This window comes from Ascochyta rabiei, chromosome 6 (genome assembly GCF_004011695.2).
Source record: "Ascochyta rabiei chromosome 6, complete sequence".
NCBI classification, from domain to species: domain Eukaryota; kingdom Fungi; phylum Ascomycota; class Dothideomycetes; order Pleosporales; family Didymellaceae; genus Ascochyta; species Ascochyta rabiei.
This window is the reverse complement of record NC_082410.1, coordinates 526,171-538,604: the sequence shown is the minus strand read 5'-3', so window position 1 is coordinate 538,604 and position 12,434 is coordinate 526,171. Positions and strand designations below refer to the sequence as shown.

Here is a 12,434-nt window from a genome sequence, read left to right as displayed (position 1 = left end):
AGAGTTGTATTCGCGAATCGTTGACCATAATTGACTCCACTTACAATGGAGTGGAAGTGGAAATTGTGGCCGGAGATAAGCGGCATATCCGAGGTGGGAGCTACCGATAGCCTATCGATTAAGCTATCAAAGCTCCCGCCGTCCACTCGATGGCGTCTCCGAGACGCTCCTCGCAACATCGCAATTCGCGGAATATGGAAGACACGGAATGAGTTCCTCGCATGCACCGACCAGCCCGCCGAGTGAAGGAGACGACGTAAGGACCGTTGCCTACGATCCCAACGATCCGTTTTGGCGCGAAACCGAAGCCGAGGACGATGATGACGACATGGAGTTCGTTCCCGCCTCTCAAGGCAGTGACGAAGAGGGCGACGACGATGTAGAAATTAGTTTCCACGGTACAAAAGACGCAGTCGTAGAAGGAAATTCATTTCTGGAATCTAACTGTTCACAGATGCTGCGGAACATCTCAGTAACCTGAGCGGGGTTGAACTCGCCTTCGAATACACCGACGAGAACGACGACGAGGAGGAGGAGGAGGAGGAGGAGGAGGAAGACAACGACGACGAAGACGATGATGAGGAAGACGATGAAGAAGATGGAGAAGACGAGGAGGGAGAAGGAGCAGAGGCCAGCCGACCAGTGTACATTACCCGCGATCAAATCATGCAGCTACTCGGCCACGCAGGCCTAGGCCGGATATCTGCCTCCGACTTCATAACAAGATCGATCCAGCGACGTTTGCGAACGGACGACAATGAAGAAGACGAAGACGACAGCGACCCAGGCACAGGCTATGACGCAGTTGGACCGAGGAGTAGCAGAAGACAGCGTCGTGCACGAGGCGAGGCGCTCTACGAAAAGGTGCCGAGTGAACAGGGCCAGGAACTGATGAACGGCGGCACATTTGGATCGAATACACGTCAAGAAGATACTGTCAAGAGGAAGAAGAGGTTAGCCTACAACATCATGCGGAGGGAGTTAGGTCGCGGAGGTGAGGGTCGACAGAAGAACGCCACCCGGTTGATGAAGCAAGACATGATTCCGGAGTCTGTCGCCGACACCATCATACACTACAACGCCCGGTGTTACTCTGGACAGTTCTCGGACGATGGCAACTTCTTCTTCTCATGCGCGCAAGACTTCCGAGTCCGGATGTACGACACATCGAACCCATACGACTGGAAGTACTACAAAGTGAGTGGCAACTCGCAATCTGTCTACCATCAATGCTGACCACCCCCAGTCTGTCGTGTACCCATACGGACAGTGGACAATCACCGATGCTTCACTCAGCCCTGACAACCGCTTCCTTGCTTACAGCTCTATTCGCAGCATAGTTTGTCTCGCACCGACTGACCCCGAGGACGACTCAGAGCCAAACCTCCTCGACTTTGCCAACCTTGGTGGAAGTAATCCTCGAGGGTTCCACACATACTTCGGCATCTGGTCAATCCGCTTCTCCGGCGATGGCCGCGAAATTGTAGCCGGCACAGGCGACAACAGCGTCTACGTATATGATATCGAACGTCGCCAATCCGTCCTGCGCATCCCCGGTCACCAGGACGACGTCAACGCCGTCTGCTTCGGTGACTCTCAGTCGCCCCACATCCTTTACTCTGGCTCCGACGACACTACTCTCAAAGTGTGGGACCGCCGCTCTATGGGCGACGGCCGCGAAGCCGGCGTCTTTCTTGGGCACACCGAGGGCCTAACATATGTCGACAGCAAGGGCGATGGTCGCTACGTGCTCAGTAACGGCAAAGACCAGACGGCCAAGCTGTGGGATCTGCGTAAAATGATGAGTAAGGAAAAAGCGGACAGGATCGACCCCAATCACTACACCACGCGCTTTGAATACCGCTCCAACGCATACGACCCTGCGGATTTCAGGCCGCATCCGCACGATTGTTCGCTGGTAACCTTCCGCGGACACAAGGTCCTCAAGACACTGATTCGCTGCCACTTTAGCCCTCCAGGCAGCACAGATAGCAGGTATGTGTACAGTGGCAGTTACGACGGGAGCGTGTACATTTGGAACCTAGACGCCACGTTGGCTGGCAAAGTGAACGTGCTCAAGGCGACGAAGAACAGTAGGCCGAGAGATCCGGAGTTGCTAGCTGAGACGTACGACTACTGGGGAAGGAATGGCGGGAACTGGATGACGTGTGTGAGGGATGCGAGTTGGCATCCTAATGCGCCGTTGATTGCTGGTATGTTTCTTCTGCTTTTCATTGTCCTCTCCTTGCAGAACGACCATCAGCTAACTCAGAATAGCAACCTCCTGGAACGGATGGGGCACTTCGCAAGGCACATGCACAGTGCATAGTTGGAATGACGGGCTGGAAGACGATGAAGCAGAGCCGCAAGTTGGGAGGAGAGTCAATGCGCAATTGCAGCACGATGAGAGATTGTACAGGAGTGTGGAGGGGAGATCGAGGAGACAGCCAATGTGGTACGACGAGTGGGAGGACGATGACTGAGTTAAAGTAGGGTTTCTACGGCCTCACGCGATCCTTTCATGGCCTTCTTTTCATCTATAAATATGCGCGACTGCAAGCATCTGGTACATAGGTTGGACTCAAGGCGAGATGCATGTTTTGGTGCTGATCAATCGATAGCTCGTGCAACAGGTATTGCACCGCTGTTGTGACGTACGATTTCTGGTCTGCAGCGTCCTGACGTCGTCGAATGAAAGAGCGGTATGTCACGTAAGCCGTTGCTCAAGATGGGTGTAGAGTATGGCGTAGCGCGAAGTAGCATTCGCGCAGGTATCGAATTGGTATATCAAACTCCCGCTGACCCAGTGTCCGTATTGTACAGCTTTTGGTCCGCCATGGCGGTGCATGTCCTGGACGCTCGCACTACAGTTGTCGAGCCATCCTCTCGCCGCAGCAACCTTGATTCCCCCAAGCGGTCGCCATCCAACGTCGTCGCAGTAAAAGTGGTGTAAATAGATGAATTGCCCCTTAACGTGGGGTCTGCATGCGAAATCGATATCGGTGCGATTGAGCGTTTACGAGCCACCGACGAGGATGTTGTTGACAGGGATGTGGACGAGCTTGACGATGTAGCCAATGACACCTGGCGCATTTTAGTGGTCGTCCCAGTGTCTTTCATACAACCATCACGTACCCATGATCAAGAAGCCAATGCCGACAGCTTGCGAGATGCGGATGAATTCCCTCTTGTCAGGCTCTGGGCAGAGTTAGTCTGGAACATGACGAGTAGCTGACTGTGGTCGTACTGGTGCAGCGGTTCATGAAGAGAGTACCCTCCTTGAGGAACTCAGCGGGCATACTACGCACATGTTAGCTTCAGCGCATGTCATGTGTTCGTGCGGCGTCGCATACTCAGCAAATTCCTTGACGTTCTCCATGGCGACTGGTGTGTATTGGTAGTGAGGAGTGTGAGTGAGGAAAAAGGGTCGTGTCAATGGGAAGTCGTGGTGCGTGAGCTCGAAAGTTGGAGCACGAAGGCCAGGTGTCTTGCGGAGTACAACTAGCGCGCCAAGGGGAGGCCAGAACCGAACCCCATGCTTCGCCGGCCCCCTGCCCTGTGACTTCACTCACACGCGCCGACCGCTTCCCTCGAACCCACATCTATCGTTGAGGTCTGTGTCGACTCCGTCACGCACGCTAATTGCAGTTTTACCAATAAGCATCCGTACACGCGCTTCAACTCGGCGTTGACCAAACGCCTTGAGACTGCGGAACAGTGTGCTTGGCTTACGCAGAGCTACATTACGCTTGTCTATCACATCTCATTGCTGGTTACGCGCATTTTCGCGATTCGCTGGGGGATCTGTATCACCGCAAACAACTGGGGTTAGCGATCAAGGCACGGGTACGAGCAAGAGCAATTGCAGGAGGCAGGCTGAGCTACACGTCACATCATCTTTCACACCATTCTTGTACCTTTCACACTCCGCATCTGCCAGAGGCGATCGGACAGTCACAATCTTGCATTTGAGCACTCGTTTCGGCTATTGTCATCCGTCTGCACAGCGGTACTGTACGTATTCTTCGCTCTGCGCTACTTCTTCTCTTCTCTTCCCGTCGCAACACGCTGGCCTGCGATCGCAATGCATTTATTTTCCTCCGCTTTGGCATATCGCTCGCTGATTCGAAGATCGCATACAGAACTGCATGTACTTTGGCCATTGACCCTGGCAGCTCCAGTACCTACAAGCCAATTAAAGAAACAATCCTGGAAACCACACCTTTCACTTACTGCAGATCTTACTTGACCCACTACAGCAAACATGGCTGACGACGACAACTTCGACATCGACATCTACGGCGACGACTCGTACCAAGAGTCGAGCGCGCAAGACACAGCACTCCCCGATGCCAGCGCGACGAACACAGACGCAAACAGTGGCGAAAACACAGCACCTTCAGAGGCCAAGGCGGGGGACAATAATGCAGCAAGCAAGCAAGAGGCTACGGACACCGCGGCAAACGATGGCGCACAGCAAGACAGCACAGTGCAGCAGATCTCAAGTACTGGTGGCTCCGGTCACGATGTCCATAGGCAGGCACCACAGCAACAAGGCACCAAGCGCAAACAAGGGGAAGATGATGACCGCCCGACCGACCCAGGCGCGACAGCAGCGTTGATGATCAACGATCTGAACTGGTGGATCAGCGAGGAGGACATTCGCGGATGGGCAAACCAGAGTGGATGCGAGGACGAGCTGAATGAGGTCACTTTCAACGAGCACAAGGTCAATGGCAAGAGCAAAGGGTAAGCAAGGCGCAATACTCCATGTTGCCAGTGGTGACTGACCTTGCAATCAGCCAAGTATACGTACAACTGCAGTCACCACAGGCTGCGACGGCCCTGAAACACCAAGTCGATCAGCTCTTCAAAGATCAAGCGCATACGAAGAAACCCACGGCTATCTTCAACCCTCCGCATCACAACCCTTTCAAGACCCTTCCCAAAGATGTCCCTGCGCGCGACAAGAACCGTAATGACCAGCAACCTGGAGGCTTCAACAACCGTGGTGGTGGCAACTTCAACCGTTTCAATAACAACAGAGGCAACTTCAACAACAGGGGCGGCAGCATGGGCTACCAGAACCGTAATTTCTCTTCGCCAGCCAGTGGCAACATGGGTGGCCAAATGGGAGGCTACGGCGGCCAAGGTGGCATGCAAAACTTTGGTGGCAACCCTATGATGGGTGGTGGAAACAACTTTGGAGGCGGCTTCAACCGCGGCGGCAACATGATGGGCGGCGCCATGCGTGGAGGCATGAACAACCGTGGAGGCCGGGGCGGAATGGGTATGAACAACATGGGTGGGGGCGGTATGCAGATGCCGATGGGCGGCAACATGATGATGGGAGGGGGTATGATGGGTGGTGGCATGAACATGTCAATGATGAATGGAATGGGTATGTTCAAACGTCACTGCGTCAAACGTACGGCTTGCTGACAATGTTTGTATAGGAGGTGCAGGTTTCGGCGGCCAACCACAGTTCAACCCAGGATTCTTCCCGAATCAGCAACAGCAACAACAAGGAGGCAATGACCATTTCAACCCTCACGGGGCTAAGCGGCCTCGACCTGAGTAGAAGCTGAGGGCGTTGCTTATTGAAGCTTCCTTACCACCAGCCATGGCGCCTATCACCCCAGTACTCGCCAGAAAGGAATCATATGCGAAAGAGGAAGTGAGACAGAATCACCGTTGCTGTATCACGCTGCTGGTGGCTCCTCGATATTGACCTCTTCTATTTCGAAAATTTGCCAACGCTAGGCTTGACGAATCCTTTCTTCCAGCATATCATGGGTGAAATGCGAAAAACGACGACATTGGAACAAGTGCAGAGACTACCCGGTCTTGCCAGATTTATGCACTACTCGAAACTCGCTCTCCGGACTGGAACATCAATACGTAGGGCTTGGCGTTGCGATTCGTTTGGTTATCATCCTTCTCATCTGACGGCGTTTAAGAGGATTTTGTCAACATTGTTAAATTTGATTCTTCTACGTTTATGTCTTCATCGTTTTCATCACGGACTCTTGAGTCCTCTGTACATTACTGCGTCCGTTCTGATCTCCAGGCCGCGAGCGATGCGCAACCACACAAACACCTAGTATGTGTGACTCGATACTTCTTGTAATTAACACACGGATACAAACTACACAAGAGGATTGCACAGTGCTTGTATTGTCCAGCACGGTAGCCTTCACGTCCAAAATCACAATCACCAAGATTTGATCGACGTAATATTCGGCGAGCAACGATCAAGAGAATGATTGTATGTACAAATACCCTCCATCTCGACTCCTCCTTAGCCTAGCCTAGCACCCTCTTCTACACAGTAATGGTGTACTCGGCGACATTCCCAGCCTCCCTAGGGTAGAACTCAATCGTAAACTTGGTCGTCTGTCCCGCAGCCCGAACCGCATCCAAGACACTTGCCTTGAGAATAACATTATTGCCGTCCCAGTCCCATGTGCCGTACGTCATACGGCCCTGCTGCAGGGGGCCCAGCACTGTCGTCCAGTTATCGAGCAGATACGTGCCGTCGGCGCGCACCGCCTTGATTGTCGCCGGCCGGTTCTGGCCTGCCCAGGTGATCGGGATCGGTAGGTCTGCGCTCGTGGCGGGCAGCGTGGAGCTGGTGCTGCCTAGCACGGGGGTGGCGTATTTCAGCATGTTTACGGCGAGGTTGGCGCCGCGGTTGAACTCTAGTGTGAGGTTTGCGAGGGAGCCTGTGGGGCTTGTGGGTGTGAAGACAGTGGAGAGGAAAGCACTTTTGAAGGTTATGCTTGAGTCGGCGACGGTGTAGTGTTGGCCTTTGGTCAGTATCTTCTTTGTGGCCGCCACGGAGATCTTCTGGAGCTGGTTGCCGTTGAAGAGGAAGGGGAGGGTCTGGTCGGTCACAGTCGTGTTCTTCTTCTGGTAAATGTAGGCTGAGCTCTTCTGCGACGTCGCGGCGCTGTCAGTGGTGCTATCTGGCAGAGCATTCGGGATTCCTTTTACGGCGTTGAGGTAGATGTCCAGGCCAACTTGGTCGCGCCATGTGTGGGTTGCGCGATTCAAAAAGTAAGCACCGTTGTCCCATAGCACGGTCTGGGTGTCGTATTTGGCGGCAATGCGTGCGAAGAAGTCGAAGTAGCGCCAGCGGGCTGCGGTTTCGGTTTCGACGGGGGAGGCAGCCCATTCTCCAATGATGATGGGGACACCGCTGAAGTTGCCGCGGACACGCTCGATGTCTGCTTCGAGGGTTGCCTTGTCTGCATCAGAGCCCCAGGTCGTCTTGCCCCATGCCGCAAAGACGAAATCGTAGGGTGAGTAGTAGTGGTACTGAATGCCCCAGGGGTTCTTGTACTTCGCATCCGGTTTCTCAAACCACAGACTTGTCTGCTCGCCATCTTCGCGGCTACCCACAAGGTTGACTACTCGTTTCGGGTTGAAGCCACCAGCTTGGTTGATAGCCTGAAGCATGATGTTGTTCAATCTGTTTACCTCCTTTCCGTGTGCTTCTGTAGTTCCAGGGATTTCGTTGATTGTCTCAAATGCCTGGAAGCTTGTTAGTCGTTTATGTTTATGGATGGGAAAAGGGTTGTGAACACGTACTACTTTCTCTCCTTTGCATGCCAGCTTCTGTCCAATCTGTACCCATGTCTTGTAGAGTCTCTCCTCAATAACAGTGGTGTTAGCGTCCGCTTTCGTGTAATCTGCCCAGGTCCAGCTGTCATGGTGGACGTTGGTGATTACGTAGAGGCCTCTAGAAGTAATCATATCAATTACGTCTGCAACACGCTGCAGCCATACTGGGTCAAGTGTCCAGTCTGGAGCCTGTGTCTTGTAGTGGTATGCATAGGTGACGGGAAGACGGATGCCTTTGAAGCCTGCGTTCTTGGCATCGTCGAACGTTGAAGCCACAACTGGTGGGTTGTTCCATGAGCCTTCCTGTACGTTTTGTTACTAATTGTACCAGATGGACACCGGAAGCCAAGTCTTACAGTTTCGACAGCGTCAAGCGTGTTACCCAAGTTCCATCCAGGGTTCATGCCCGCAAAGAAGGCGTTTGCTGTTATTGTGTTGAATTTCGCGGTAGATGGGCATGTCACTGCGGTTACATTCCCAGACGGTAACGCTGCATTCTCATTAGTTTTCACTGCGCGTCGTTCAGTTCGTTGACCTACCCTGTGCTCCAACCTGGAGCAAGGCTGCTGCGAGTACTAAGCCTGATGTGTAGCGAGCCATTGTTGCTGTTTCAATGTTTCGGTGGCGTAAGGAAACGAAACTCAACGGGCTTCAGGAGCATATATACGTCTGATGGCGCGACAGTCATACGTGTTGTTTGCATGCCGTTTCGTCTCGGCCAATTATTGATTCAGGAACATCACAACCGAAGTTCTACGCCTGCACACCCCTTAATAGAACCAAATAGATGAACTGGTATTCGCATGCGCGCCAACGCCACGCGCTTCACCTTTTGTGCCACCATCGATATTGCACAAGTCTGGAAGGTGCAGAGTGCGGGGTACTTGGGGGCATGTATGAGGCACTTTTCCTTTCGTTGATGCTGGCAATTGGAGGACTGTCGGGTATATTGGGTGGTCGTCTGATCGCCATGGTACCCCAGTCGGTTATGCTTTGTATGCAGGTCCGGCCGCCGGCCCTTCAACCATATTACCCAGGGGCAACTCCTGGTTTTTCCACCAAGTACGCAAATAACAGTGATGTCACCGTTGTCGCTCTGCTCATGTTCCTGCAGTTTTGGCATCTGGCTCGGTTGCAACAGAGGCTTGTATAAGGACACACCAAGGGATCGCGGTACTTGTGTCTGCATGGAGCATCGTACTGTCTCCGTTCCCTTCTGGGCTAGCCGTCTTTTCGAAACCCGATGGTTAGTTGGGCGGCATCACTCCGTATGATTAGTAGTGGACATGCCACAATGCACGCGCTGCGTACACGTGCTAATCATGATGTTCTCGATTCCCGTTGGGAGACGATTCCATTGCAAGCTCCTAACCCGCATCATTGCAGCATTGCAATATCAAACAAAACCTTCTCTGAAACATCGTCAAGTCATTTCAAGGAGCAGGTCCGGCCGCCGACGGTCTCGGGATCAGCGAGGTGTTGTATGGACCGATGCATCGAAGCGATCATTTATTGGCAAGGCGTAGCCACTGGACATGCCACTCGAGACCTGAAGCATGCTCTAGTATTACTATCGCAAAGCCAGTAGCTACACGTCCATGATAGTACAACCAAGAATAATCGTGACTTGAGAGAACGTTGATGTTCTGGGGTTGAGACGGTTTGCAGACAGCGCGCTAGGCCCAGCACGGCGTTAGTGCAGCGCCGGTAAGCGAGGCACACTCTTCGAAATATGTGCCGGTCGACTTGCGACAAACTTCCAACCTCTACTAACGTAACAGCGTCACGAGGTATGTTGCCACCCGCTCTGCAGACACTGCGCACACGTATACTGACGATTGCTGTGATAGTCCCCATTCAAAATGAGTACGCCGCGCCCGCATCGCACCACCGAGCCCGAACATCGAGACTGACTGCGATACAGCTAAGGGTACCTCCAGTTTCGGAAAGCGTCACAACAAGACGCACACGCTGTGCAGGCGTTGCGGTATGTCTTACCCGTAGTACCTTGACTGAGATACAGTGGAAGGGTTCTGCAAAAGAGCAATGATGGACAGAGAACTCAGCTAATGAGAATGCAGGTCGTCGCTCCCTCCACATCCAGAAGCACACCTGCTCCTCGTGCGGCTACCCTGCTGCCAAGACCAGGAAGTGTACGTGATCCTGGCGCTGTTTGAACAGCAAACGAAATTTCCGAGGACTCGCAACTAACGCAGCGCAGTCAACTGGGGCGAGAAGGCCAAGCGCAGGAAGACCACCGGTTCCGGCCGCATGCGCTACCTCAAGACCGTCAACCGCAAGTTCTCCAACGGTTTCCGCACTGGCACCGCTCCCGGCGCCAAGGGCCCTTCCTCCTCGTAAACTGCTCGCAGAATGATGGGGCGTTCGAGGGTGTGACGGCGTGATGATGTCCAAGCGGATAGGCGCACGATAAAGTAGGGGTTCAGTAAACGGTATTGCACGGTATGGGGCGTTCTGTCATCCCTCCCGACTGCCTGACACCCACATGAAATGAATGAGGGTTAAGCCAGGCATAAACGGAAAATTTCATCATGTTCAGTCACGAATGAAAGCATCAATCAAGCAGCCGCTGTGCCACGGTGCCTCAAGAACTCTACTCTCGAACCAACAAGAATCTGGCAGGCCGTGTCGTGTCTACACCGACTTTGTTCAATGCTCACACTAACGACAGCTTTTTCGACCCTTCAGGAACGCGAACGAAGAAGGACTGTATACCGAGCACGCGTTTCCCACACGCCAGTCTACTCGAACCGAAGCCGCCGATTGAATCGTGTCGTGCTGTTGCTCGTATACACATCGCCCAGATATATCGATAAGGACAGCCTTTTATAGTGAGAGGACAGCAACTTTGCTCACAGGATATCTGCGCACAAAATTCCTAGAACTGGTATCCTGTTCACAAGGGAATATCGCCGATCAACTATTCAGTCATTACCCACATCGATTCCTTCCAACTCTTTCACACATGCCTCCTCCTTGCCCACTCTGTCAAAAACTCCCTCCCCTCCAACCTCCATGTGTCTTCTTCGATAAAACTACCGTTCTGCCCCCTTCCGCTCGCCTGAACAACCAAATTGCTTCCTTTCTTACTCTCACTATACTTGGGCCACCTAGGCAACCCCCGTCCATTCGGATCGCCTCCTGCAATGAAGTTGATCCACTGCGCGCTCATTGTGTCACTCAGGGCCTCGTACTCCGGCCACGGACCGTAGAACGCTGGATTCGCAAATACGAACTGCGTCTCGCTGAAGTGCTGCACGCCCTTGTACGCCGGCGCCAATCCACCCTCGGACGCGTTAGACGCAGAGGATGACTGCCACGGCCGTGTGTTGAAGCGGTAGATGTACGTCGGACTGTACTTTGAGTAGTGTCGTGCGTCGTCGAGTCGAGGAGCATGATAAAAGACATCACCCATGATGGCGGCTATGCGTTTATACTGTACACCTTGCTCTGCGAATCTTTCTTCCCCGGTATTCAGTGGTATACCTTGAGCTGGATCCTCGGGGTAGAGTTCAAGGAGCTTTGTGACGACGGCGTCGGGGAAGCCAAAGCCTGTGCTCCCTTTCACGAAGTCGTACAGCTGCTGCGTCGTGTTTATCACGCCGCCAGCAGGCGCGTTGTCTGTTCCTTCATCTGTGTTGGAACCGTAGAGATGCGGGACGTGCGCGAAGCGGCCGGCGTGTAGAAGCTCGGTGGGAAAATTGGGGATGATGTCGCCGTCAACCGTAGGGTACCAGCCTGGTCCTTGGACGGGTTTCGCCATCAGAGGAAGCAGAGTGTGATAGGGGACTGTGCGTAGGCAGGCCAGTGTGTCTGGGAGAGTTGTGCAGTTTGTCTTGTCGACGATGTTGTCGTATATTGGTTGGTACCAGTCCGAGCCGTTGTACCATGCTGTCGCTACAGATCCGGATTCTTGGATGCTGCGATGGAAGAGCCCGTCTGTTCGTCCGCCATAACTCACCAGTAACTGGCCAACAGCGAAGGAGCCTGCTGACTCTCCCCAGATGGTAACGCTGTCCTTGTCGCCGCCAAAAGCACCAATGTTCTCAGAAATCCAGGCAAGGCCTTTGCGCATGTCTCGTAGGGCCAGGTTCGTATTGCCTGTCCCTTGAATCTCGCGCGAGTACATCATGCCCCAACCCCCTTTCCGGTAATTGATGCTAGTAGCAATTATGGGGTTGCCAATCTCCACGCTTCGTTGGACGAGGTATGTGAGGTTGTAGTTTGGTAGTGCACTGGTACCCACTTGGTACGAACCACCGTGAATCCAGACAGCAACTGGTAGTTTTGCAGATTCGTTTGCCGAAAGACCAGCTGGACGCACAATATTAATACTGAGACAGTCCTCGCTCATGCCAAACTCCGCATCTCTTTCAGTTTGGGGGTCAGGACAAGCATGTCCGTACTGTTTGGCCAGACGCGTGCCGTTCCATGTCGTATTTAACGACTGTGGGACAAGGAAACGGTTTTCGCTCCCTGTGTCCTGCGCGTATGGAACGCCGAGAAAGACGTCCTGATTGAAACCCGGTAGGTACAGGCCTTCGTAGGTTCCATTGAGTACCTTCACGGTCGGCTGAATAGCCGAGGCAGTCGTTGTGAGCAGACATGACAACGCGCTCCACTTCCAAGCTCTTTCGACGACCCCCATGACGAAGGTTTGGCCACTACTGGAGAATTCTGGCGACAAGATGGTGATATTGGGCCATTGAGCGGTCATCGAACACCTTTGTACATGCTCAGCTTGGCAGTGACATGCATGTGTTTTCACGTTTAGCAGGCTGAACGCT

General features: G+C 53.3%; 6 protein-coding genes across 6 annotated transcripts, besides 5 other annotated features; 3 read left to right on the top strand and 3 right to left on the bottom strand.

Moving 5' to 3' along the window:
• Positions 1-208: 208 nt before the first annotated feature.
• On the top strand, positions 209-2,483 carry EKO05_0004038 (uncharacterized protein; the record flags this gene model as incomplete). The annotated part of the gene is made up of 4 exons (XM_038939052.1): positions 209-398; positions 455-1,197; positions 1,247-2,213; positions 2,278-2,483. The coding sequence occupies 4 exons, from the start codon at positions 209-211 to the stop codon at positions 2,481-2,483; spliced, it is 2,106 nt and encodes a 701-aa protein (XP_038799856.1).
• Positions 510-525: a tandem repeat.
• Positions 526-554: a tandem repeat.
• Positions 555-629: a tandem repeat.
• A 533-nt stretch (positions 2,484-3,016) lies between the features above and the next one.
• Positions 3,017-3,379, bottom strand: EKO05_0004037 (uncharacterized protein; the record flags this gene model as incomplete). The annotated part of the gene is made up of 4 exons (XM_038938964.1): positions 3,017-3,084; positions 3,136-3,198; positions 3,248-3,300; positions 3,354-3,379. 4 exons carry the CDS (start codon positions 3,377-3,379, stop codon positions 3,017-3,019), a joined length of 210 nt encoding a protein of 69 aa, XP_038799855.1.
• Positions 3,380-4,264: 885 nt separating this feature from the next.
• On the top strand, positions 4,265-5,581 carry EKO05_0004036 (uncharacterized protein; the record flags this gene model as incomplete). Its single annotated transcript, XM_038939064.1, has 3 exons — positions 4,265-4,749; positions 4,803-5,401; positions 5,457-5,581. 3 exons carry the CDS (start codon positions 4,265-4,267, stop codon positions 5,579-5,581), a joined length of 1,209 nt encoding a protein of 402 aa, XP_038799854.1.
• Positions 4,273-4,307: a tandem repeat.
• Positions 4,726-4,764: a tandem repeat.
• Positions 5,582-6,324: 743 nt separating the features above from the next.
• EKO05_0004035 (Cellulase) lies at positions 6,325-8,226 on the bottom strand (the record flags this gene model as incomplete). The annotated part of the gene is made up of 4 exons (XM_038938786.1): positions 6,325-7,536; positions 7,594-7,929; positions 7,983-8,116; positions 8,166-8,226. The coding sequence occupies 4 exons, from the start codon at positions 8,224-8,226 to the stop codon at positions 6,325-6,327; spliced, it is 1,743 nt and encodes a 580-aa protein (XP_038799853.1).
• Positions 8,227-9,488: 1,262 nt separating this feature from the next.
• On the top strand, positions 9,489-9,987 carry EKO05_0004034 (60S ribosomal protein L37B; the record flags this gene model as incomplete). The annotated part of the gene is made up of 4 exons (XM_038938925.1): positions 9,489-9,492; positions 9,551-9,613; positions 9,708-9,779; positions 9,848-9,987. 4 exons carry the CDS (start codon positions 9,489-9,491, stop codon positions 9,985-9,987), a joined length of 279 nt encoding a protein of 92 aa, XP_038799852.1.
• A 619-nt stretch (positions 9,988-10,606) lies between these two features.
• Positions 10,607-12,295, bottom strand: EKO05_0004033 (uncharacterized protein; the record flags this gene model as incomplete). The annotated part of the gene is made up of 1 exon (XM_038945476.2): positions 10,607-12,295. The coding sequence occupies one exon, from the start codon at positions 12,293-12,295 to the stop codon at positions 10,607-10,609; it is 1,689 nt and encodes a 562-aa protein (XP_038799851.2).
• Between the last annotated feature and the right edge of the window lie 139 nt (positions 12,296-12,434).